Raw genomic sequence first — 25210 nt, 5'->3', positions numbered from 1 at the left:
GATGTGTAAGGCAGCACTGTAGTGCCACTGACACACAGCTCCGGGGGTTGTGGAGGTGTGGGTTTGATCCCTGACTTGAGGGACTCTGAGGAGTGTGGTGTGTTCTCCCTGTGTCTGCGTGGGTTTCCTCCTGGTGACTGTCTGTGAGGAGTGTGGTGTGTTCTCTCTGTGTCTGCGTGGGTTTCCTCCGGGTGACTGTCTGTGAGGAGTGTGGTGTGTTCTCTCTGTGTCTGCGTGGGTTTCCTCCGGGTGACTGTCTGTGAGGAGTGTGGTGTGTTCTCTCTGTGTCTGCGTGGGTTTTCTCCAGGTGTCCCATAACACACGTTGGTAGAAGAATTGACTGTGTGAAACTGCACAGTTGTGACTGGGCGAGTGTTTGAAATGGTCCTCTGGTGTGAGTGTGAGTGACTGGGGTCAGGACCAACCTTTAAACAAAATGGAGCTGTTACAGAAAAGGGATGAATGTGGAATGTGTGCTGTTAGAAACTAAATTCAAATAAACCAATGATGTAATAAGGTTGTTAATAACTTTAACAAATGCTCCAGCTCAGTTTGAAAGCTCTTCCTGAAAAATAGTCTGGTTTTTCTAATTTTCCTCTTCTTTCTTTTTCCCTTTCTACCTCTCTTTCAGCTGTTTGGGCTGTGAGTGGAGATGGCAGTGTGAGAGAGCAAAGCTGGCCAGTTGCTGGACATGGCTGAAGCTCAGGCTCTCTGAACTGGACTCTAGGATCCAGCAGCTCAGTGAGCTCCATAAACACATCCTTACCTGCAAGGTAATGGTCTACTACATTTACTGCTGGAACCATGGCTGTTGGTGAAGGTGTCATTTCAACTGTGTTGTTGTTTTATTTTATTTTATTTTTTTTAAGAATGACAAAAGTGACCAATTAAATCAACATTGAACAAAGTGTGTGACGGGGCTGACCCTGTAATATTTTACTTTTGCCCAATGTGTTTTTCCATCAGTCAGATCCACCCACTAGATAGGACTCCCCCAATGATAAAGTTCTACTAAGCTGGATGGAAAGGCTAGCATAGGCTTCCTCTGAGATTTGTGAAGTCGGTTTATTTTTCGTGTCAATGCAACATAGTTGGAGAGTTAAACACACTGGGAGGAGGACAGTAACATCTGTTAATGTGAGCTAACATATTCCAACATTCACCATCATTGCGCGGGCTGATGAAGAAGAGGGTGAGTCTAAGAAAGTCTGTGATAGCTGGGCTCCCCCCAGGATCCCTTGATTATTCAATTTTAAACCAAACCCACAGTTTGACAAAGTGCAGATTTTAAAAACTACAATTTTAATAATATTCTAAAGTTATAAATTTTTTAAAAAGTAAATTAAAACACAGAAATCATAAATAAATGTTAATCAACGCTCAAGTTTTTAATCTGAACATTGCATTTTCTGACGTTCTTGAGGATGGGAATCGCTTGCCTTGGAATTAATGTCAGGAATTGCTTTTACATTTACAATAGTATATTTGTTAGAAAAATAGTAATTAGCTATTTTCCTTGAATTACAGTATGTAAAATAATATGAGGGCTGACTGTCTGTGAGGAGTGTGGTGTGTTCTCTCTGTGTCTGCGTGGGTTTCCTCCGGGTGACTGTCTGTGAGGAGTGTGGTGTGTTCTCTCTGTGTCTGCGTGGGTTTCCTCCGGGTGACTGTCTGTGAGGAGTGTGGTGTGTTCTCCCTGTGTCTGCGTGGGTTTCCTCCGGGTGACTGTCTGTGAGGAGTGTGGTGTGTTCTCCCTGTGTCTGCGTGGGTTTCCTCCGGGTGACTGTCTGTGAGGAGTGTGGTGTGTTCTCCCTGTGTCTGCGTGGGTTTCCTCCGGGTGACTGTCTGTGAGGAGTGTGGTGTGTTCTCCCTGTGTCCGAGTGGGTTTCCTCCGGGTGACTGTCTGTGAGGAGTGTGGTGTGTTCTCCCTGTGTTTGCGTGGGTTTCCTCCGGGTGACTGTCTGTGAGGAGTGTGGTGTGTTCTCTCTGTGTCTGCGTGGGTTTCCTCTGGGTGACTGTCTGTGAGGAGTGTTCTCTCTGTGTCTGCGTGGGTTTCCTCCGGGTGCTCCGGTTTCCTCCCACAGTCCAAAAAAAAAAAAAAAACACACGTTGGTAGGTGGATTGGTGACTCAAAAGTGTCTGTAGGTGTGAGTGTGTGAGTGAATATGTGTGTGTCGCCCTGTGAAGGACTGGCGCCCCCTCCAGGGTGTATTCCCGCCTTGCGCCCAATGATTCCAGGTAGGCTCTAGACCCACCGCGACCCTGAACTGGATAAGGGTTACAGACAATGAATTTAATGAATGAATTCTGAAAATTGCGAGTAATTAAATTTAAATCACTCGCTTCATAAAGAATCATAATCGCATTGAAACATGGTCAAGTCAGAGACTTATATCCCTCAATTGGAATTCATCTCAGAGTTTTGGGATTCCACTGGTGCTCTGCTGTCATCTTGATGTTTGTGTGCATGTGTTGGATGGTCTTATCTCAGATTAGGGTCTAATTAATCTAACTGGCAGTGTGCTGGTGTGGATTTGATTTCACACTGCGGCTAATCTCCTTATCTGTAGAAAAGCCTGACTGCTTCAGAAACCCAGGGCTGGTTCTGACATTGTCACACCATGGCCTTGTTTGTGTTTGTTGCAGAAGGGTGTAGTTTTGGCCGAGTCTCAGCCACTGACAGACAGACAGATCCAGCAGATGTTACTGACAGAGACGGCTGGCTTGGCTCTCACAGCGGGGAACGTGACCACCGAGCTGGACGCAGAGCCCAGCAGTCCCACACGACTCCTGTGGAACATAGAGCGACAGGTGAGCAACTGGAGGATCATCGCACCAATACACTTTATAGCACTTTATTTTCATAGAGAGTAGAATTTCTCATCAATTACCTCTTTATTGTGGTCAGAATCCTCCATGATTTAGTTACAGCTTTGTGGTGGATCAGCGCTATGATTGATATGATTTAATTTTCATTGCTCTAGAATTTACATGTTAGGACTCATTGAGTTATTACGATTTATTCACTTGCAATAATGAAAATCATGGGCAGCACTGTGGCTCAGCAGGGCGTGTTGCTGTCACACGGGATCCTGGGCTTTGTGGGTTCAACCCCGTCTTTGGGTGTCTGTGGGGAGTGTGTTGTTGTCTCCCTGCGTGGGTTTCCTCCGGGTGCTCCAGTTTTTTCCTACAGTCTAAAAACACATACTGGTAGGTGGATTGGCAGAACAAAAGCTTCCATATAGTGTAAATGAATATGAGAGTGTGAGGTGCCCTGTGATGGAATGGGGTTCCTGCCGGATTCAGAGCCACCATGAACAGGAAAAAGGGGTTAAAGAAAATAAGGGAGTGAATTGAATATACACGATTATACAATTCCTTGTGAAAAGTGTTACCTAAACGAAGCAAAGGAAAGGAAAGCAACTGAAAGGAACCATACTAACCATACATTCTTAAAAATAAATGTGTTACAAAAGTTTCTTGGAGCTATGCCATAGGATAAACACTTTTAGTTCCATAAAGAACCAGGAAGCTTTTAAAGGTTTAAAAATCCATCACTCGATCTTAAAGGCTAAGCACCACTTAATGGACCTCCATGAATATTTTACATTATTGTAGTCACTGACAGATATAAGTATGAATTAAAATGAAAATAGCAGCTTAATTTGCTTTAAAACTGACAATTTTATTAAACTGACGGAAAAACCCGAGCTCACTACGGAAATTCTCGAACGCGACCGTGACGTCACTGGTGGACAACAGCCGAACAACGCCGCGGTAAAACACCGTTATGACTGACTGTTATGACAGTATCTAGCTAAATAACCAACATTATTCATGACAATAGCCTAGCAATAAGCTAAACTCAAATGTAGAGGTACCGTTATTCTTGTAAATGTGATCGAAGTCGAACTCGAATTCCTCCGACACTATAAACCTCCGTAATGCAGCTACGTAGCCGAGTATAATCTGAGACACCGAGTTTAGCGAGTCAAGCTAACGTTAACTAACACCAACTAAAACAGGCGAAGTGAGTGTCCTCACTCTGTTTACCTCCATGTTACAGAGGCTCTTGAACACCTTTCGTTGGTGTCCTTACATGCCCATATTGTTGGAAAAGCGCCAGTGAAATGAGCTACAGATAACGGAGTGAGCGGAGGGTCCTTTCCAAAGTGCCCGTTTAAAGTGGACAAATTTAGTCCATTTTCTGGATATTTTGGGATCTTTGGGCCGTTTGTTCACAGATGTCCCACTGTACATTGAATGATTGCAGCCAAAAACAACACACCTTTTCCTCATTTTGCATTAAATTAAGTGCAGCTTCTAGAGTTGTTGTCCACCATCTACGTCACAGGGAAGACGCCTATTAGAGTTTCCCAACACCATTGGGGGGGAGGGACCAACGGTCTTTTAAACCTTATTCCTTCAATTAGTAAGAAATAACATGTTTTCTGACTATCAATAAACACAAGTTAGGAACTCAACCACTGTATTTATTTGTGTGACACTTTCATATCGCTGGTGCTTAGCCTTTAAGGTTTTTACCTTAAACATATTATTTGTTTTGTTATTTAAAAATATCAGCAAACATGTTTCTTTATGAAACCAAAAGTGGCTCTTCTATGACATCGCTCAAAGAGCCCAGATGACATTAAGCAAATACAACCAGATAGCTCCCTAACCAGTGAATCCAGGCTTATAAGGCATCACTGCAGCCCCACTTCAAATCAGATTAGTGCCTATAGGACTCAGGAGCAGGGGCTTTACAAGTGGCAGTTGAGAAGCTTCATGAATGAATGTGTAGAGGTGGATATAAGCACAAGTCCAGACATTGATGTAAAAACCTGTGACATGTGATATTTACCATCTACAGTGTATGCCTTAGACTAAAATAGTTTGACCTACTTTCTTAGTCTACCAGCTATGTGTATTGTCTAGTAACATTAAATCTGTGTGTGTGTGTGTGTGTGTGTGTGTGTGTGTGAACAGAGTGCCCAGTTGAGTCAGATAGTGAACAGTCTAATGGCTCCACTCAGTGTGTCCCCCTCTTCCTCACCGGTGACTAAAGGAGTCTGTAGCCTCTGGAAAGGCCACAAGAAAAGACCCTTAAACAGGTTGGAACTCTGTTATTCACTCCTCTCTCTCCCTCATACAAGCTCTCTCTCTCTCTCTCTCTCTCTCTCTGTCTCTCTTTCTGTCTCTCTCTGTCTCTCTCTGTCTCTGTCTCTCTCTCTCTCTCTGTCTCTCTCTGTCTCTCTCTCTCTCTGCTTCTCTCCTCTCTCTGTCTCTCTGTCTCTCTCCTCTCTCTCTCTCTCTCTCTCTCTCTCTTACTCTCTCTCTCTGTCTCTCTCTGTCTGTCTCTCTCTCTCTCTCTCTCTCTCTCTGTTTCTCTCTGTCTCTCTCTCTCTCTCTCTCTCTCTCTCTGTCTCTGTCTCTCTCCTCTCTCTCTCTCCCTCATACAAGCTCTCTCTCTCTGTCTCAGTATTTTTCACTATTATTATTTTCTTTAATTCCCTTACTCCCCATCTTGTTCTCCTTGTCTCTCGTTTTCATTGTTTCCTTGTCTTCTTTCATCTCCATCTTTCTCTTTTTTCGCTTTCCCTCTATAGTAAATTCCCTGCTGACAGTTTCATTTAGTCTGAGAACAAGCTTAATCTGTGGCAGGGATTTAGTCTCCTGAGATCTGTAATGAAAGCCTGATCTTCAAATGGTGAAGAATTGCTTTTACTCAGATGACTGAAGGTTTTCTCCTTTTGTACTGACTGCGCTGAAAGAACACAACACTGTACTGGAGTATACTCTTTCTCCAGCTCACACTGAGCTCTCTTTTGCCACCTTCAGGTTTTACCTGTCTGTGGATGCCTCCCTGACAGTGGAAAACTGGCTGCTTTTGCCAAGTTATTTTCCTTTTCCAACTATTTTGATAAGGTTCGAAATGTGGCTTTATTCGGTCAGAATCACTGTATCCAGGAGCAACATGTCAGCCGTGAAAAATGCACTGGCTTCTTGTGAATGTTTATGTCCTCTAGCAGGAACGGTGACTGTCTTCCTTCAGCTGGTAAAGACACACTTCACACTTCTTTCACTGATACAACACATGACCTTCTTGTTATGGGCCTGTTTTAGGCCTTTGCTGTGTGTGGTCATTGAAGCACAGTAGACTTTCCCAGTTGACCATTTCGTTATTTTAAAGGAGTAAAAGAGTAGGTACTATTATCTATTCATCTGTGTATGTACACCCAGAAGCTTATAACCATGAACTTTTTCTTCCATTTTATTCTCTCCCTCTCTTCTAGCTTTAATGATTCGCTCCTCCACTCTGGATCTACGTGTCTTGTAAAAGCAGAGAAGAGGAGGCGAGTGTGCCGTCCGAGGCAGTGCGTCCCCCAGGTGGATACGACTTTTGTTTGTGCTCGCACTCGACCTCTACTGACCTATCACAAGCCTCGCCTCTTTACCATGAGCCGGTCATCACTCAGACAGCAGGTGGGACAGCTCATATTACTTCCTTAGCTGCCATATGAAGATGTTGTGGCGTATATCACATTCATTCATTCATTAACTGTAACCCTTATCCAGTTCAGGGTCGCGGTGGGTCCAGAGCCTACCAGGAATCACTGGGCACAAGGCAGGAATACACCCTGGAGGGGGCGCCAGTCCTTCACAGGGCAACACAGACACACACACATTCACTCACACACTCACAGCTACGGACACTTTTGAGTCGCCAATCCACCTACCAACGTGTGTTTTTGGACTGTGGGAGGAAACCGGAGCACCCGGAGGAAACCCACCCGACACAGGGAGAACACACCACACTCCTCACAGACAGTCACCCGGAGGAAACCCACGCAGACACTGGGAGAACACAACACACTCCTCACAGTCACCCGGACGAAACCCTCACAGACACAGAGAGAACACTCCACACTCCTCACAGACAGTCACTCGGAGCGGGAATCGAACCCACAACCTCCAGGCCCCTGGAGCTGTGTGACTGCGACACCTACCTCCTGTGCCACCGTGCCGCCCCCCGTATATTACATGTTCGTTTTTTTTATATATATTTTGGAGGTATAAATTGACCATGTTTAAGTCCTTTGAAAGTAAGATGAGTGACCCGATAGCTAGTTATCTACAACTAGCTAGCTAGCTCATTCTGATTTAGTTTTACCAATGGTGGTGGTAATAAAATCTTTATTCCTTTCTGAGAATTAGAAGATATTCATACATCATCACTGTAAACAAATTCTCAATGGTTTTTTAATATATATATATTTCCCTTTATAAAATTAGGTTTCCTCCATTAAATGATAGACACAAACTCATCAAGTCTTTCTTCTGAAACCAAGGGTGTTATAAAGACATTTGTCCCCACTTTCTGTAGTAAGAGTTTTGCTCTTCTGGGAAAACTTTAGAATAATGTTTATACCATTTCTGTGAGGATTTGATGGCATGCAGCCAAAACAGCATTACTGAGGGCAGGTACTGATGTGGGATAATGACAAATCGCACTCGGCCTCATTCCACTGCTGTTGGATTGTGTTCCAGGGAACAGTCCAGTGCAGAAGATTTACACCCTTCTAGCCCACAGCTGGCATTGGAAAGGGTGACTTAAACATATTAATCTGCTGCTCCTTTAGACCTTATTTTGAATATTTCTATTCATGTGTTTTCTGGTCACAAACAAGACTGAGTGGTACATGATTAACAGAGAAGAGCAAATGAGACGCCTGAAATAGTCACGTGTTTGCATCACGTTTTATGAAATTCATGTTTCCTCACCATTTGCTAGCGTTCAAGTCTGTTTGTGCTGGAAACCGGTCTAATGTGTTTACGAAGCCCTAGTCTCAGCAACAGACGCTCGGACACTAACGAAGCCCCACTGTCAGTAAACGAGTAAATAAACAAGGTGAAAAGAAAATCGGCTAAAGGACCTCCAAACGTTTAAAACCATGAAAAAAGAGACGAGGATGCTGCTTTATTCTGGATCCATGTGAGTAATATTGACTTATTTATACTGTTTTAGATGATTTATTATTTAGAAACCCACTCTGAATTCAGGAGGCTGCTAACTGTATGAAAGTAAACAGACTTAAAAACAGCGCTATAAAACTACAACTCAAGTTACAAACAGTAAATAAGAGAAGTTCCACTTCACCCACGTACAAACCATTTATCATCATTTATCTCCTTTAAAGACACAGAGCTTCTGAACGTAAACAAACCAGAGAAAACTGCAGTTCCCCACAATCGCAGACGTTCGCTTTAAAGAGTTAAGCGGTTCCCAACATTATGAGTTAGTTACCTTAGTTCTGTATGAGTCTGGAACGTGTGTAAGGGTGTATATCATGAAGGTGATGACTGAGGAGTGAACGGACCTTCTGTTTTTGGGTGAATGCAATGCTCCCCCAGTAATAGTAGTCAGATTATGAATCCCTTACATATTACAGTACACAACCCCATGTGGTAAAACTAATCCAGCTCCAATAGTGCTTAAGCCTCATATACTGTTTGCCATTTTAAGTTTATATCTGAGTCTTATCTGTTTGTGACAGTTTACACTCAGCATGTGCACAACCTTGGGCTCGCACTGTTACTATACTTTCTTTATTCTAAATGGCAGAGGTTCTAAATTTGCAGAGGTTTTCTCACACAGTTCAAAAGCACATGTTAGTGGGGAGATTGGCTGTGTGGAATTTTCCACAGGTGAGAGTGTGAGTGACTGGGTGAGTGTGTGAAACTGTCCACAGGTGTGAGAGTGTGAGTGACTGGGTGAGTGTGTTAATTGTCCACAGGTTAGAGTGTGAGTGACTGGGTGAGTGTGTTAAATTTTCCACAGGTGTGAGAGTGTGAGTGACTGGGTGAGTGTGTTAATTGTCCACAGGTGAGAGTGTGAGTGACTGGGTGAGTGTGTTAAATTTTCCACAGGTGTGAGAGTGTGAGTGACTGGGTGAGTGTGTTAATTGTCCACAGGTGTGAGAGTGTGAGTGACTGGGTGAGTGTGTTAAATACCACAGGTATGAATTTGTGGGTGAGTGTGTGATGCTCTACATTGGACTAGCTTTGTCCAGCGTGTGTTCCCTTCCTTACATAAGCTGATTCTGGGTTGGCTCTGAACCCACTTTGACCCTGAACAGAATGAAGCTGTTACAGAAGATGAATGAAGAAATGAAAATGTTCATATATTGTTATAATTGAATGATGAATGGTCTGAATGTGCCTATGACAATATCCCGAATAATTTTAGCATTGACTTGCACTGAAATTTATTCTTGGATTTTGTGTTCTTGTTTTTTCATTCTCTCTCTCTTTCTCTCTCTCTCTCTCTCTCTCCTCTCTCTCTTCCTCTCTCTCTCTTTCTCCTTGACTCTCTCTCTGTTTCTCTCTCTCTCTTTCTCTCTTTCTCTTTCTCTCTCTTTCACTCTCTCTCTCTGTCTCTCTCTCTCTCTTTCACTCTCTCTCTCTGTCTCTCTCTCTCTCTCTTTCACTCTCTCTCTCTCTTTCACTCTCTCTCTCTTTCACTCTCTCTCTCTCTTTCACTCTCTCTCTCTTTCACTCTTTCACTCTCTCTCTCTCTTTCACTCTCTCTCTCTCTTTCACTCTCTTCTTTCTCTCTCTTCTTTCTCTCTCTCTCTCTCTCTCTCTCTCTCTCTCTCTCTCTCTCTCTCTCTCTCTCTCTCTCTCTCTCTCTCTTTCAGGGATCCGACCCCTCAGCTTCCCTCTGTTTTAGCTGTGCGTCTTGTGATCCTGTGAGTGTGTGTTCGGACCCATTCTGCTCCAGCACAGCTAACAGAGCTCGCCCCATGTGCCCTCTCTCCTCAGGTATGGCTTAGATTGAGTTTGTAAATGTGAAAAAAAGACTGAGGTAAGAAAAGAGGATATTGAAGAAAAACAAATCAAAGAAAAGGAGGGAAAATGGAGAAAGGGAATGTACAGTTATATACACAGACATCTAACCCACAGTATGTAAGTGCAGGTGTAAACACTATGCAGTTTTTTAACATGGTTACTTTCAGTAATTTCATAACTATAATGTTTGTAGTTAAGAATTAATGGCTAATTTGTCCTCCGTTGCTTCAGTGTCGGCCTCCACTCTTTTTGAGAGGTTTACACCGGGTGTTGGAACATTTTATTTATTTGAAGGAGCTGAATTTACTCATTAGAAGGACAGTCTGCTAGAAAAGAAAGAAAAAGGTTGGTTTTCTTTTGTTGTGGACTGTACCTTTTCATCATATTTGTTTTATTGAAAGTTTATGGTCCACACATTAGACCGAATATTTCTCCATGTTTCCATGAACACTACAAGTGAGAAAAAAAGAATAATAATTCCAAGAAATCGAAAACCATTGCTTTTGTTATGGGCAGCAGTTACTATGATTTGTCTGTGGGCTCACGCTGAAACAGCTCCACGTCTGAGAGAGAATGGAAGCTTCAGGAATGTACACAGCCTTTATTATTAGCCAGAGGCACTAGTGGCACTGGTGTGTGCAGCTCTGCAATTCCTACTCGCCACACGTTACAGTCTGGGGTTCTAATTTTAGTGCTGCAGATGTTAGCGCTTTAGCTGAGCTATGGATTCATAAACCACACGATCCAGATGCTACACTGACATAAACATTTCTCAGAATGTGGGTCTGGGACTGAGTGTGATTTCAGGAGGAACTTTCCTTTATTCACTGTGTCCACTGCAGCACTGCAGTTTCCGTACTGAACCTCCCTTTCTGAAGTAAAGGCAGTAACAGAACGGTTGAATGTGCTGAGTAATGTAGAATATGCCTGTAACAATGTATTACTCTTCACTAGATTCATCATGATACATGTGACACTCATCATGTGCTCAAAAACATATGGACATCTGACCATCTCACCTACGTGAGCTTGTTGAATTTAAAAGCGTTAATATGGAGTTGCGGCGACACGGTGGCGCAGCAGGTAGTGTCGTAGTCACACAGCTCCAGGGGCCTGGAGGTTGTGGGTTTGATTCCAGCTCCGGGTGACTGTCTGTGAGGAGTGTGGTGTGTTCTCTCTGTGTCTGCGTGGGTTTCCTCCGGGTGACTGTCTGTGAGGAGTGTGGTGTGTTCTCCCTGTGTCTGCGTGGGTTTCCTCCGGGTGACTGTCTGTGAGGAGTGTGGTGTGTTCTCCCTGTGTCTGCATGGGTTTCCTCCGGGTGCTCCGGTTTCCTCCCACAGTCCAAAAACACACGTTGGTAGGCGGATTGGCGACTCAAAAGTGTCCGTAGGTGTGAATGTGTGTGTGTGTGTCGCCCTGTGAAGGACTGTCGCCCCCTCCAGGGTGTATTCCTGCCTTGCGCCCAATGATTCCAGGTAGGCTCTGGACCCACAGCGACCCTGAACTGGATAAGGGTTACAGATAATGAATGAATTAATGAATATGGAGTTGCTCCCCCTTTCTGAACACAGTAATTACGAGGTGGTATTCATTATCCCTCGGAGAAACTCAGCTGAACGGTTAGATTTATTAATAACACTCAAACAAGTAACTTAAAGGTGTCCACGTCATGATGCTGTCTAAATAAGTGTTACATTAGGAGATAATGTTTAAAGCACCATTCGGTTAGGATTAAATTTACACGTGTCCTGAGAGAGTTTCTTCTTTTGGAAATGCTCCCGTGTTTTTCTTTCTGTGTGTGTTGGCAACAACCTTTCCTCACTTCCTCTCCTGAGAAAATTACTGGCAAAATTCAGCAAACTCAGCACTCATCTGATAATATTAGTTCTGTCCCGATGCAAATCCCCATTATTTTCCAGGCAGATGCTGCCTCATGTTGGGGAAAAAAACAAAGCTCATCTACACACGCTTACTTTTTTAATTTGATGGCGACAGAGAGTGGAGAGAGGTAAGGTCTGTGGGGCTTCAGGGCATTTCAGGGATGAGCAAGGCACCAGGGGAATGCATCCAGGCGCGTTCACTCATAGACAACAACAACACATTAGAAAGTCTCTTGTCCTGTGGTTATTTTAATGACATCCAGATGTCTGAGTTTCATCACGTAATACTTGGTTAGAAATGTCCCCCTGGTTAATCCAGTTTGAAAAGGGTTATGGGGTGATTTGACTGGACTGTTTTGAGTGATTTCATTTAAATTGGACCTTACACAATACAAAATAGAACAGTTCACGACACGAAGCTGTTCTTTCCATTGTTTATGGTGTAATACAACAGTGCAGTGTTAAGCTTCAGTGAGTGTAATAAATGTTGTCGTCATATTTGCTCTGTTTCACAGAGAGTTCCCTGACTTTCCGCCTCAAGATGGGTCTGTCTAGAGAGAACTGGCTCTGGAAAACGAGGCCCTTACACACCTTCAGCACCGAGGAAAACACACCCCACTCTTTATTCAGTAAGCTTCATTTCAGATTCATTTTCACAGGGATATAAAGGCTTTTAAATGTGAAGGTGTCTTCCCACCTTGCTCCCAGTGATTGCAGGTAGGCAACAAACAAACTGCGACCCTGATCAGGATAAAGCCGTCATATAAGATGAATACTGTGGAATACGAGCACAGTTAGATGAAATGATTCACATCACATCAAACCAGAGAGAATTCAGATGCTTCTAGCGTTCAGTTTTGATGGATTCACTCATGATTTGAGGGAGCATCGTGCTCCTCCAAGAACTGCTCTTTTTCCACAAATACTCTGAAGGTCAAGATAAACCCACTGCCCACTGGCAATAGCCTAATGCAGCCTTGCTGTAAGTAAGCTGATTTGGCAGCTACTGTGTTTGGCCTGGCACCAGGGGAGTTTCTGTCCCTCACACACACACACACACACACCCTCTGACTGACTCAGCCACTACAATCATTAATCGCCCACCGCTTCTCCTTACACTGAGCTATTTCTGAAGTTGGGCTAATGATCTTTCATATTAATAATGTTCTTAATCCAGAGGGAGGGTTAGATAATGTGTGTGTGTGTGTGAGACACAGAGAGAGAGACAGAGAAGGGGAGAGAGAGAGAGAGCCAGCGAGAAAGAGAGAGAGAGAGAGACAGAGAAAGAGAGAGAGAGAGAGCAAAATAAAGAGAGAGAAAGAAAAAGAGAGAGAGAAAGAGGGAGAGCCAGAGAGAGAAAGAGCAATATAAAGAGAGAGAAAGAAAAAGAGAGAGCCATAGAGAGTCAAAGAGAAAGAGAGAGAGAGCCAGAGAGAGAGAGAGAGAAAGAAAGAGAGAGAGAGCAAGAGAGCCAGCGAGAAAGAGAGAGAGAGAGAGAGCGAGAAAGAAAGAGAGTCAAAGAGAAATATAAATTTAATGTGCAAACTCATGCAGAAAGGACATAATGCCTCATGCTGCTGTGTTGATTTACTGTCAGAGAGTGAGGCACAAATCAACACACAAGATAGAAAGTGAACCCCAGGAACACTCTGACACACTCTTATTTATAGATTCTTACCATGTGCAGGGAAAGTCAAAACATTTCAAGGAAGTCAGTACTGCAACCTGTTTTAAAGGGGCCATGTCTTAGAATGCGTGCACCTGAAGACCATTTACGTTTATATTCATCTTCACACGACTGTTTCTTCCTACAGTGAGATGAGCTGTTATTGTTAGCGTACATGACATCCTCATTCAGCAAGCAACCTGTAACTCAAAGGCATTTATAATAAATTCAAATACGTGGTTCCTGTGGAGTAAGAGACAGATTTGAAACTTTTATAGAATCAACAAACATATTATAAAACAATAAGAATTAAAAAGTAAGGACTTTTTAAAGTAAATGCACTTTACATTTCCACAACTTACTCTCCCTGCCCTTTTCTATCTCTCTGGCCAACATGTCAGGATTTATTCTTTGAATCTCTTTGGCACCATCCTCTGAGGTGGAGGTGTGTGTCTATGAAAGGATGGCTGTCAGTCGTGTTTTGTGGGTGGACGGCTGGGTGTGTGATAGTGCAGAGTAAAGAATATCTGCTTATCTGAGTCTCTCAGGCCATGTGTCTGAAGCCCTGCAGCCCCCAGAGCTAGAGCCGAGATTACCAACAAATAGCCTGCTCGTCTGTCAGCCTTCACAACCCAAACACACACACACACACCCACACACACTCACACTTATCAGTTTGGAGACATACTGCCTACATCTGAATTTTCAGACGAAGATTTAACATATATTTTCTTGGACAAATAAAAAAAAAATTACATATAAAATTTCTTCTCAGATTCTTAGCTAAGCATCCCATTGCCTTAATGAAAACACCAGTTCCCTTAGGTAAGGATTACACCAGTGTGTGTCTAGGCCACTCTTCCACTAACTGTGTGTTTCATGTCTGAGCAGACGACATCATAGGACTGATGCTTTTATTAAGAAATAAAGACAAATAACCAAGTTTTAATAAAGGGATTAGGGAGGAGGGTGGTGTGTTCTCCCTGTGTCTGTGTGTGTTTCCTCCGGGTGACTGTCTGTGAGGAGTGTGGTGTGTTCTCCCTGTGTCTGTGTGTGTTTCCTCCGGGTGACTGTCTGTGAGGAGTGTGGTGTGTTCTCCCTGTGTCTGCGTGGGTTTCCTCCGGGTGACTGTCTGTGAGGAGGGTGGTGTGTTCTCTCTGTGTCTGCGTGGGTTTCCTCCGGGTGACTGTCTGTGAGGAGTGTGGTGTGTTCTCCCTGTGTCTGCAAGGGTTTCTTCCGAGTGACTGTCTGTGAGGAGTGTGGTGTGTTCTCTCTGTGTCTGCGTGGGTTTCCTCCTGGTGACTGTCTGTGAGGAGTGTGGTGTGTTCTCCCTGTGTCTGCGTGGGTTTCCTCCGGGTGACTGTCTGTGAGGAGTGTGGTGTGTTCTCTCTGTGTCTGCGTGGGTTTCCTCCTGGTGACTGTCTGTGAGGAGTGTGGTGTGTTCTCTCTGTGTCTGCGTGGGTTTCCTCCTGGTGACTGTCTGTGAGGAGTGTGGTGTGTTCTCCCTGTGTCTGCGTGGGTTTCTTCTGAGTGACTGTCTGTGAGGGGTTTGGTGTGTTCTCCCTGTGTCTGCGTGGGTTTCCTCCGGGTGACTGTCTGTGAGGAGTGTGGTGTGTTCTCTCTGTGTCTGCGTGGGTTTCCTCCTGGTGACTGTCTGTGAGGAGTGTGGTGTGTTCTCCCTGTGTCTGCGTGGGTTTCTTCTGAGTGACTGTCTGTGAGGGGTTTGGTGTGTTCTCCGTGTCTGCGTGGGTTTCCTCTGGGTGACTGTCTGTGAGGAGTGTGGTGTGTTCTCTCTGTGTCTGCGTGGGTTTCCTCCGGGTGACTGTCTGTGAGGAGTGTGGTGTGTTCTCTCTGTGTCTGCGTGGGTTTCCTCCGGGTGACTGTCTGTGAGGAGTGTGGTGTGTTCTCCCTGTGTCTGCGTGGGTTTCCTCCGAGTGCTCTGGTTTCCTCCCACGGTCCAAAAACACACGTTGGTAGGTGGACTGACGACACAGAAGTACTCTAAAACTCTTTTGGCCCGAAGATGGTCCATACTCCTGAGAGTGCTGGTAAAGTCTGACAAAATGTGGGTTTTAGCATTTGCGATTATTTCCCTTTTATTCTTTTTTTATTCCAAAGAAAACTGATAGGATGTAATTGCTACATATTTTCAAGTTTAATATATTTAAAAACAGCCATGTAATCTTACTATTTATTAAGTGTCCCTAAGGTTTGTTTAGCTGATCCAGTTAAAGATTTGTTTTCCCAGTGTAGTTAATGTGTGCCTCTAACATCTTTACTATGCAAAGAAATTCCTGTGTTTCCTGACCCTGTTAAAGGAACCTTTCTCTTGGTTACAGATTGCACACACCAGCTGCCAGCTGCCCCACATGTGCAGGCCAACAGAAGAGAGTGCACTCCACTGCGGTGGGCACCCTCAAGCCAGGAACCACCCAGACAGGGCCACAGACGAACTTTAAAGAGGAGGCACCACCCTGCAGACGCACGTACTACTGACTCTCTGCTGTCTCCTATTGCATTAGTTATTGCTATTTCCCCTTCGTCCCAAATGTAGTCCATCGGCCAAGAAGTGTGTGTGGTCTCAAACCTTTGTTCCTTTATTTTTCTGGTGAACATTTTGGTAAAATGTAACTATCAAATAATTGAAGCTTATGTGCAATAATTCGCTTTGGGTAAACTCAGTAACTGATTACGAAATCGATAACAGTTTTAAAACTGTAAAATCATCTTTAATAGGTTTCAGGTTTAAATATAACTGCTACTATAAAATACTGTGCCTTTGCCAGTTTTTCAGAATAGTATTATAGCCATACAATGTCAGAAACCACATAAGCAAGTCCTTTTGAGTTTACATAACTGAAACAAGTGCATGGATCTTTATTTGCCAATAATGTATCTTTTGGATTGTTAGCTGCTAATAATATAAATAATTATAGCACCATTTAAAACACCCAAGGATGCTTTACGATTTGAGAGGGAGGGGGAAAAACATTTGTATTTATTTTATTTAAAACCAAGTAGAAATTCAGAGCTAAGTGTGTAATGTAGTGACTTTCCCAGAGTTAAGAATATCTGAATTTGTCAGAGGGCGGCACGGTGGCGCAGCAGGTTAGTGTCGCAGTCACACAGCTCCAGGGACCTGGAGGTTGTGGGTTCGATTCCCGCTCCGGGTGACTGTCTGTGAGGAGTGTGGTGTGTTCTCCCTGTGTCTGCGTGGGTTTCCTCCGGGTGACTGTCTGTGAGGAGTGTGGTGTGTTCTCCCTGTGTCTGCGTGGGTTTCCTCCGGGTGACTGTCTGTGAGGAGTGTGGTGTGTTCTCTCTGTGTCTGCGTGGGTTTCCTCCGGGTGACTGTCTGTGAGGAGTTGGTGTGTTCTCCCTGTGTCTGCGTGGGTTTCCTCCGGGTGACTGTCTGTGAGGAGTGTGGTGTGTTCTCTCTGTGTCTGCGTGGGTTTCTTCCGGGTGACTGTCTGTGAGGAGTTGGTGTGTTCTCCCTGTGTCTGCGTGGGTTTCCTCCGGGTGACTGTCTGTGAGGAGTGTGGTGTGTTCTCTCTGTGTCTGCGTGGGTTTCCTCCGGGTGACTGTCTGTGAGGAGTGTGGTGTGTTCTCCCTGTGTCTGCATGGGTTTCCTCCGGGTGCTCCGGTTTCCTCCCACGGTCCAAAAACACACGTTGGTAGGTGGATTGGTGACTCCAAAGTGTCCGTAGGTGTGAGTGAATGTGTGTGTCTGTGTGTCTGTGAAGGACTGGCGCCCCCTCCAGGGTGTATCCCCCGCCTTGCGCCCAATGATTCCAGGTAGGCTCTGAATTGGATAAGGGTTACAGATAATGAATTAATTAATTAATTTGTCAGAGTAAAACGTGTGCTAATTCACTGTACTGCAGAAACATACCCGTCTGAAGCTGGAGTACTCTCTCCCACTCCTGAAGACAGCACAGAGGAAGCAGTCACACCTTACAGCACACGTATACACCAGAGGAACTCACAGGTAGATTTACACCTTTTAACAATGGCTCCACTTTACAACAACACTGTTAATGTGCTGCTTTACTCAAACTCTGAGAAAAGAGCCTGTTTAAAGCCTGAGTGGTCAATGTATTTCTAGCTTGTAATTGTGACTTTCTTTAATGAGTTCATAATTGGACTGTAGTTCTCCTTTCTTGTGCTGTTGAAGCAGGTTGTGTATGCGATGTCGTGACCAGTACAAATGTTAACAAGAGCTGCTCACTTTTAAATCCATTGTTACAAAGACAGGGATCATGTCCTAATTTTCATAATGATGACGGTATATTGAGCATCTAAATTATTTCAGGAGCAGGAATAGTTTCTATAAACATGTTTTTTTGGGGGAATTATAAAAGCTCAGACTTGTTTAATTATGTACAAAAATCTGATTCCCTTCAAAAGACAAGGAAACATCTCTCAAGTGGTTTGTTTTATTTCCAGTTCCCAGTGCGAAGGAGAAATGGTGAAAGTGTCTACAATATAAACAACATAGTGATCCCCATGTCCTTGGCCGCTTCAACCAAAGTGGAGAAGCCTCAGTATAAGGATATCGTCACACCCAGGTACAGTGCGTTTATGCTGTAATGCTAGTGGTGGGGATTAGTAGAAGCACTTCTTCATGATAAATAGTCAGATTTGACTACACAGTTGTTATTACGTCTTTGTCTGTATTTATCTGTTCCTGTTTCTCTCTTTAGCTGGAAAACAGTGGACATTACTTCCCTGGTAAAGAAAGAAGAAGACGAGGAATCTGTGGATGAGGTATGGACACTGCTTTTTGACCTTGTTTTTTTACAGATATGTGGTCACATCAAACACAGACACATCTACAAAGACATCGTCAGCAGCAGCAGCGTTTGGATATTTATAAAGCGCTTAATTCTTAAGATTAATTTAACTAACGTTAGAGCTTAATTCAAACGTGTCTTAGAGCCTGGAACGGCTACATGGATTTAGCATTTCTCAGAGGAAGTACAGATCAGTCTTGTATATTGTGTCGTTTTACAGCAGCTCTTTCAGCACACTGTAAAAAAAATCCGTAAATTTTACGGTAAAATACTGGCAGCTGTGGTCGGCAGGATTTCACTGTAAAATGTACGGTCACGTTTTTGGCAAATCGTAAATTTTACATTTAAAGACCATTTTGTTTACAGTATATTTCTGTTAAAAAAAACAGATATACACTGTAAAAAACATGGTATTTACCTAAAAATAACAAAGTAAATTAAAGTAAAATTAACGTGTAAATTGCGTGACAAATTAGAGAAAGGAGACTGAGATACAGTCAAACTGCATCCTGTATTCAGCCCTTAAAAGGAGATATTGCTGAAAGGACTAAAGAAATGTTCGGTATCTGGGTGCCACCCTCGGAACACAGGCTGATGGTGAACTTTCCTGACCAACACACGTCTTGACATAACATGCACAGAAACACAAACACACACACCAAAATCAATAAGTCTCAAAGACAGAAGAAAACAAAGAAACTCTGAAAATCACAGAAAATATGGAGAAGCAAAGCATGCTGGGAGCTCCCTAATGAGTCTGAGCTCTTCCCAGTCCTTGGACACTTGTACCGCCCCCTAATGGTTTGTGTTTAACAGTGAAATAATGTATATTTTACAGTAAAGAGATGTAAAAAATGGTATTTTGGCTGATAGAATATTTACGGTATTTCACTGTTTTACAGAAACGGTTTTCAACCTTTTTAGAGTTTACAGTCATTTACTGTCATGGTTTTACAGTTTTCCACCGTAAAATTCACAGACATTTTTTACAGTGTAAAAGACAAATCTTGTCACCAGTAAATAAGTGGTATTGAAGGAACCTGTCCACCTCAAAATACAAAAAGTGTGATTACACTAAAAATATTTGGATAATGGTTTCTCCAGCTCTCTCCGGTGGAGGTCCTCTCAGACGAGGTGTTTTCTCAGAGACACCGGAGCTGCGAATACAGAGAGAAACTACGCTGGGGCTCATGGGAGAAAGGCAGGAGGTGCTCACGCAGGACCAGATCAATGTGAGTGTGTTTGTGTCTGGTGTAAGTTGATTCCTGTAATAGACACAGCAGGTCTGAAGTCAGTTTAAGTGGGAGGTTTTTACAGTAAATACATTATTAGAACGATATAAACAAATAAAGTTGAGTATCATTCATTAAAAGGCTCAAACGGCTGTTTCTTTTAGGTTTTCCAACAGCGGCTGCATGAAATTATCAGAGTTTTCTGCTGATGTCCTGGAGCCTGAACAGATGATCTGTGATCAGTCGTGGGACAGCGGCACATCTGGATCTCCACCTGAGCTCAGTTTGGATGAGACACAGGTCAGTCTCAAAGTGTTGCTGCTGGAGAGGAGCTGATATTCATCCATTCATTCACTCATTCATGAATTACACACACACACACACAGCAGACTTGTGGTGGGTCCAGAGCCTCCCTGGAATCATTGGGCACTAAACAGGAACAGACCCTGGACTGGGGCTCAGTTCATCTCAGGGCATAATATACGCACCTATTTACACGAACAGGTGCAGATAGGAAACCGAACTCCACTTTATTCAGAGCCTTTGTATCCAATACAAACCACTTTGGTACAAGGTTAAGTGTCCCCTGCTGTAAACTCATAAACTCCAAACAGAGACAGAGAGAGAGGTTACATTCAAGTCTAGTTATGGAATGTAATTGAAAGCTTTAAGTACTGTTTATGTGAAGGCCGTCGTGTTTATGATCTACGAGACGGTGCACAGTTCTTAGGGAGGGTCTTGTTTCCAGTCCACTCTAGATTTGATATCACGGGGCACATATATATTTTGAGCAGAATATATCTGAGAGCACTTTAACAGCACTGGAGGATTACGCTGTGTCTTGGCCAAGACTCCTGATTGGCTCCACTCCGACTCCACTCCAAGTCTCCGTCTGAATGAAGTGGTTGCTGTAGCTTAGGCCCTTTCACTACACTACACTGACTGTCTCTCTTGCTCTCTCTGTCTCTGTCTCTCACTGACACACACACACAGAGCGACCTAACAACAGACTCGTTCTTCTGCTCAGATTGACTATATCATGTGTATATATAGTGAAATCTTAGAGAACTCTTAGAAAATGAGTAGGAATGAAATACTAAAAGGTTTTAGCCAGATTTAGTGTTAAAGAGCCACAGCGGTGCTGGAGGAAGAGTTTCGGGGTTCTGGGTTTGACCCTCACCTCGGTCACTGGCAGCAGTTTGGTGTGTTCTGCCAGTTTCCTCTGGATGCTCGTGTTTTCGTTGATCAGGATGAAGCTGAAACAGAGAAAACGGAATGATGCTGTACAATCAGAAGGTAACGAACCTTGATGCAAAACTGCGTCAATAAAATGTAATTCATTTGTTAAATAACTATGTTATTAATGATGTGAATGATGTAGCGCACAGTATAAACTAATTCAACTGTATTATGACTGACTAAAGCTGCAGGATCTGATAAAGGAAGATGATGTGTGAGTTGTTTAATCAGAGAAGGAAGCAGAGAGAGTTTAATGATGGGTTAAAATAATGATTACCACATGTTTAACATCTGCTCAGGTCCAGCTTAATGCAGTCCATTGATATTTATGACTGCAGCCTTAAAACTAGTCACAGTTACTGTGTATCCACTGATAATGGAACCCAGTGTTTAGCCTTCTACCTGGATGTATCACACACACACACACACACACACGGGTACACCTGCAGCCTCTGTAGTGTCAGATCTATTTTTACAGAGCTGAATGACCTGCTTTATCTTTCCCGTGCAGTGCTAAAGCTGCTGTGAAAAGTGAAGGTCACTGCGTCTCGTGGCGTGATCTGTTTTATATGACACTCGTACAAAAGAGAACTGTGTGACATTTTACTACGTGACTGTATTGTTAGGAACCCTCGTGTCCCTAGTGTCTTTTGTCTAGACTGATGCTGGTTTACAGGTGCTGTTTCAACCGGGGACAACGCTGCTGTGGGGTTTAATCCTTGTGGTATTTTGACCAAAGGTGTTTCATTAACATTGATAACACACCTCTGAGCATCCACTGTGGCTCTGATCTGGAGAGAAGTTAAAGATGAGGAATGAATTAATACATTGTTTAAAAAGTTACATGAATTTGACCAATGCAAGAGGTACAGCACATTTTAAATTGGTTGGTTTTGTTATGATTTAATATAAAACATCATTTTTGGGCTGTTTTTACAGACAGTGATTAAGCATTTGTAAAGCATTTTGAATGTCCTCTGTGTGTGAAAGGTGCTGTAGAGATAAGCTTGCCTTGCTTTGCCTTAGTCCTGGACTATATCCTCTTTTCAAACCTCTGTGTGGTCCAGGACTAGGCTTAATCCCTGTCTGGGAAACCATGCCTTAATTTAACGAAGGAAATGAACAGAAGCTGTGCATTAAATTTAGCAACAATTTCACCAAAATTATATTTATTCTCTGTATATGATTTTTCTTTATAATTGAGACTGATAATTTTGCATATGAATGCATTGAAAGGCATGTGACTTTTGCAAGGTTTAGCAACGTAGATACGTCCATCCTGTGCCTTCCTAACCTGTTCCATACACACACTGTGTGCCTATCTGTGTAGAGCCAGCTGCCGTGGGAGCAGCGTGTGTTCCCATTGTCTGAGGAGGAAGAGGAAGCTCTGAGATGTGATGAAGATATCAGAGAGGCAGCTGATGCGCTGTGGTCAGAGAGAGAGGCTGAGAAGTTGGAGCCGAGTTTCTCAGAAGGCAGCTCTGAGAACAGCCTTTCCTCTTTCTGCTGTAATGCTACTGCTCCCTCTGCTGGGCACATGGGAGTTCAACACTGACCGGTACACTTCTCTTTCTGTGCAAACCTCAAGTACTGAATGATGAGACTGCTGTGTCTTAAACAGTTATGGGCAATGTGGAAAAATATGATTTGATAAATAAACTGTGCAGAGATTTGTATGGACCCATTATATGTAGTTTGTCCCTCCTGTGCTGAGAGAGAGAGAGAGAGAGAGAGAGAGAGAGAGTACAGAGAGAGAGAAAGAAAGAAAGAAAGAGTACAGAGAGAGAGAAAGAAAGAAAGAAAGAGTACAGAGAGAGAAAGAGAAAGAAAGAAAGAGAGTACAGAGAGAGAGAGAGAAAGAAAGAGAGTACAGAGAGAGAGAAAGAAAGAAAGAAAGAGTACAGAGAGAGAGAAAGAAAGAGTACAGAGAGAGAGAAAGAAAGAAAGAAAGAAAGAAAGAGTACAGAGAGAGAGAGAGAGAAAGAAAGAAAGAGTACAGAGAGAGAGAGAAAGAGAAAGAAAGAAAGAGTACAGAGAGAGAAAGAAAGAAAGAAAGAGTACAGAGAGAGAGAAAGAAAGAAAGAAAGAGTAGAGAGAGAGAGACAGAGAGAGAACAGAAAGAGAGTAGAGAGAGAGAAAGAAAGAGTACAGAGAGAGAGAAAGAAAGAATGAAAGAGTACAGAGAGAGAGAAAGAAAGAATGAAAGAGTACAGAGAGAGAGAAAGAAAGAGTACAGAGAGAGAGAGAGAAAGAAAGAAAGAAAGAAAGAGTACAGAGAGAGAGAAAGAAAGAGAGTACAGAGAGAGAGAAAGAAAGAGTACAGAGAGAGAGAAAGAAAGAAAGAAAGAGTAGAGAGAGAGAGACAGAGAGAGAACAGAAAGAGAGTAGAGAGAGAGTGAGAGAGAGAGAAAGAAAGAGTAGAGAGAGAGAGGGAGAAAGAGAAAGAAAGAGTAGAGAGAGAGAGGGAGAAAGAGAAAGAAAGAGTAGAGAGAGAGAGGGAGAAAGAGAAAGAAAGAGTAGAGAGAGGGAGAAAGAAAGAGAAAGAAAGAGTAGAGAGAGGGAGAAAGAAAGAGAGAGTAGAGAGAGAGAAAGAAAGAAAGAGAGAGAGTACAGAGAATGTAGCCTATATTAATTAAAACATTATATTAAAATCTAAACCGTTTATGTAATGATTATGAATGATCTGTAGATGGTGTCCTGCTCATGACCCAGCCTTGGATTTAATGTTAAGTTGTTTTTATGACTTTAAAAATTCTAAAACTCTCTTTTCTTCACGTAGACAACAACTCAGTGTGCAGAACGTCAACAGCAGCTGCCCACAGGAACATCACTCTGAGAAAGTACAGTCAACAGTCACCATTCAGTGCTCAACACTCGGGATCATATTTATTCTTTTATTTCTCTGGTAGTGACTCTCTGTATGGATTCGTACGGAGAAGTTTAACACCAAGAGCAGGACCTCTACACGTGTGTATAGCATCGTACGCTAAAGATATTACTGTATTTTAACTAATTTTATGGTAAAATATTTATTTTTTAAAGTGATTTAAAAAAAAATATATGATTTTAGAACTGTAGTCGTAGTCTGTGTTTGGAGCTCAGTGCTCTTCTGTAACGCCCTGGAAGACGGCAGGTCTTTACTGTTGTGGATGGCACTTAGGCCGGTGAAGTGATGGCTAAACCATTAAAGAATGTCTTTTATTTATATCATGTCTGACTTTGTGTTGATGGAGGAGTAACACATTCATTCATTTTTTTGTTGTCAGTAAAATCTTGTCCTGTTCAAACTGCCCTCAGGAAAGCGTCACCAGTCCGTTACAAACAAAACCGTAGAAGAAGACACACCTTTATTGATCCCCTTAAGGAAACTGCCTCTTTGACTCATCCATGGGAGTGAACACTCAAACACACACTAGTGAGCAGTTCTTCACCAACACTAGGAGCAGTGAACACACACACACACACACAACTGGAGCAGGGGGCTGCCAACCACCTCGGCTCCCGGGGAGCAGTTTGAAGGTCAGAGGCCTTGCTCAAGGGCAATTTTCTCCGGCCTCACGTTCGCTTCTTTAACCTCAAGGTCATGCCATCTATCATACACTATACATTATTGTCCATATGTAGCGTGGTAACAGTATTTGAATTAGTTATGCTGAAATGGTGATTAACACTTATTATTATTATTATTATTATTATTATCACTGAATTTAGATAACAGCAATATTAACCATTTATCAGAGATTGAAATAATGTCAACTGAGGAGTGTGGTGTGTTCTCTCTGTGTCTGCGTGGGTTTCCTCCGGGTGACTGTGAGGAGTGTGGTGTGTTCTCCTTGTGTCTGTGTGGGTTTCCTCCGGGTGACTGTCTGTGAGGAGTGTGGTGTGTTCTCCCTGTGTCTGCGTGGGTTTCCTCCGGGTGACTGTCTGTGAGGAGTGTGGTGTGTTCTCCCTGTGTCTGCGTGGGTTTCCTCCGGGTGACTGTCTGTGAGGAGTGTGGTGTGTTCTCCCTGTGTCTGCGTGGGTTTCCTCCGGGTGACTGTCTGTGAGGAGTGTGGTGTGTTCTCCCTGTGTCTGCGTGGGTTTCCTCCGGGTGACTGTCTGTGAGGAGTGTGGTGTGTTCTCCCTGTGTCTGCGTGGGTTTACTCCTGGTGACTGTCTGTGAGGAGTGTGGTGTGTTCTCCCCGTGTCTGCGTGGGTTTCCTCCGGGTGACTGTCTGTGAGGAGTGTGGTGTGTTCTCCCTGTGTCTGCGTGGGTTTCCTCCGGGTGACTGTCTGTGAGGAGTGTGGTGTGTTCTCCCTGTGTCGGCGTGGGTTTCCTCCGGGTGACTGTCTGTGAGGAGTGTGGTGTGTTCTCCCTGTGTCTGCGTGGGTTTCCTCCGGGTGACTGTCTGTGAGGAGTGTGGTGTGTTCTCCCTGTGTCTGCGTGGGTTTCCTCCGGGTGACTGTCTGTGAGGAGTGTGGTGTGTTCTCCCCGTGTCTGCGTGGGTTTCCTCCGGGTGACTGTCTGTGAGGAGTGTGGTGTGTTCTCCCTGTGTCGGCGTGGGTTTCCTC

The 25210-nt window shown here is 43.5% G+C and overlaps 1 protein-coding gene across 4 annotated transcripts in view; it reads left to right on the top strand.

Annotated features, from left to right (window-relative positions):
• kansl1l (KAT8 regulatory NSL complex subunit 1-like) overlaps positions 1-24025 on the top strand; it is a 75781-nt gene extending 51756 nt beyond the window's left edge. For all 4 annotated transcript variants that reach the window (XM_066641417.1, XM_066641418.1, XM_066641416.1 and 1 more), the window contains exons 4-17: positions 632-773; positions 2647-2811; positions 4990-5114; positions 6297-6486; positions 9702-9825; positions 12248-12361; positions 15738-15884; positions 17280-17383; positions 17842-17963; positions 18099-18162; positions 19293-19420; positions 19585-19720; positions 21990-22217; positions 23439-24025. In XM_066641417.1, coding sequence (XP_066497514.1) covers positions 632-773; positions 2647-2811; positions 4990-5114; positions 6297-6486; positions 9702-9825; positions 12248-12361; positions 15738-15884; positions 17280-17383; positions 17842-17963; positions 18099-18162; positions 19293-19420; positions 19585-19720; positions 21990-22214 — 1786 coding nt within the window. In that variant the 3' untranslated portion in view covers positions 22215-22217; positions 23439-24025. The remainder of the gene's footprint in view (positions 1-631; positions 774-2646; positions 2812-4989; positions 5115-6296; positions 6487-9701; positions 9826-12247; positions 12362-15737; positions 15885-17279; positions 17384-17841; positions 17964-18098; positions 18163-19292; positions 19421-19584; positions 19721-21989; positions 22218-23438) is intronic.
• The last annotated feature ends 1185 nt before the right edge of the window (positions 24026-25210 follow it).

This window comes from Hoplias malabaricus, chromosome 12 (genome assembly GCF_029633855.1).
Source record: "Hoplias malabaricus isolate fHopMal1 chromosome 12, fHopMal1.hap1, whole genome shotgun sequence".
NCBI classification, from domain to species: domain Eukaryota; kingdom Metazoa; phylum Chordata; class Actinopteri; order Characiformes; family Erythrinidae; genus Hoplias; species Hoplias malabaricus.
The sequence above is the reverse complement of the archived record's forward strand: the minus strand, read 5'-3'. Positions and strand labels throughout refer to the sequence as shown.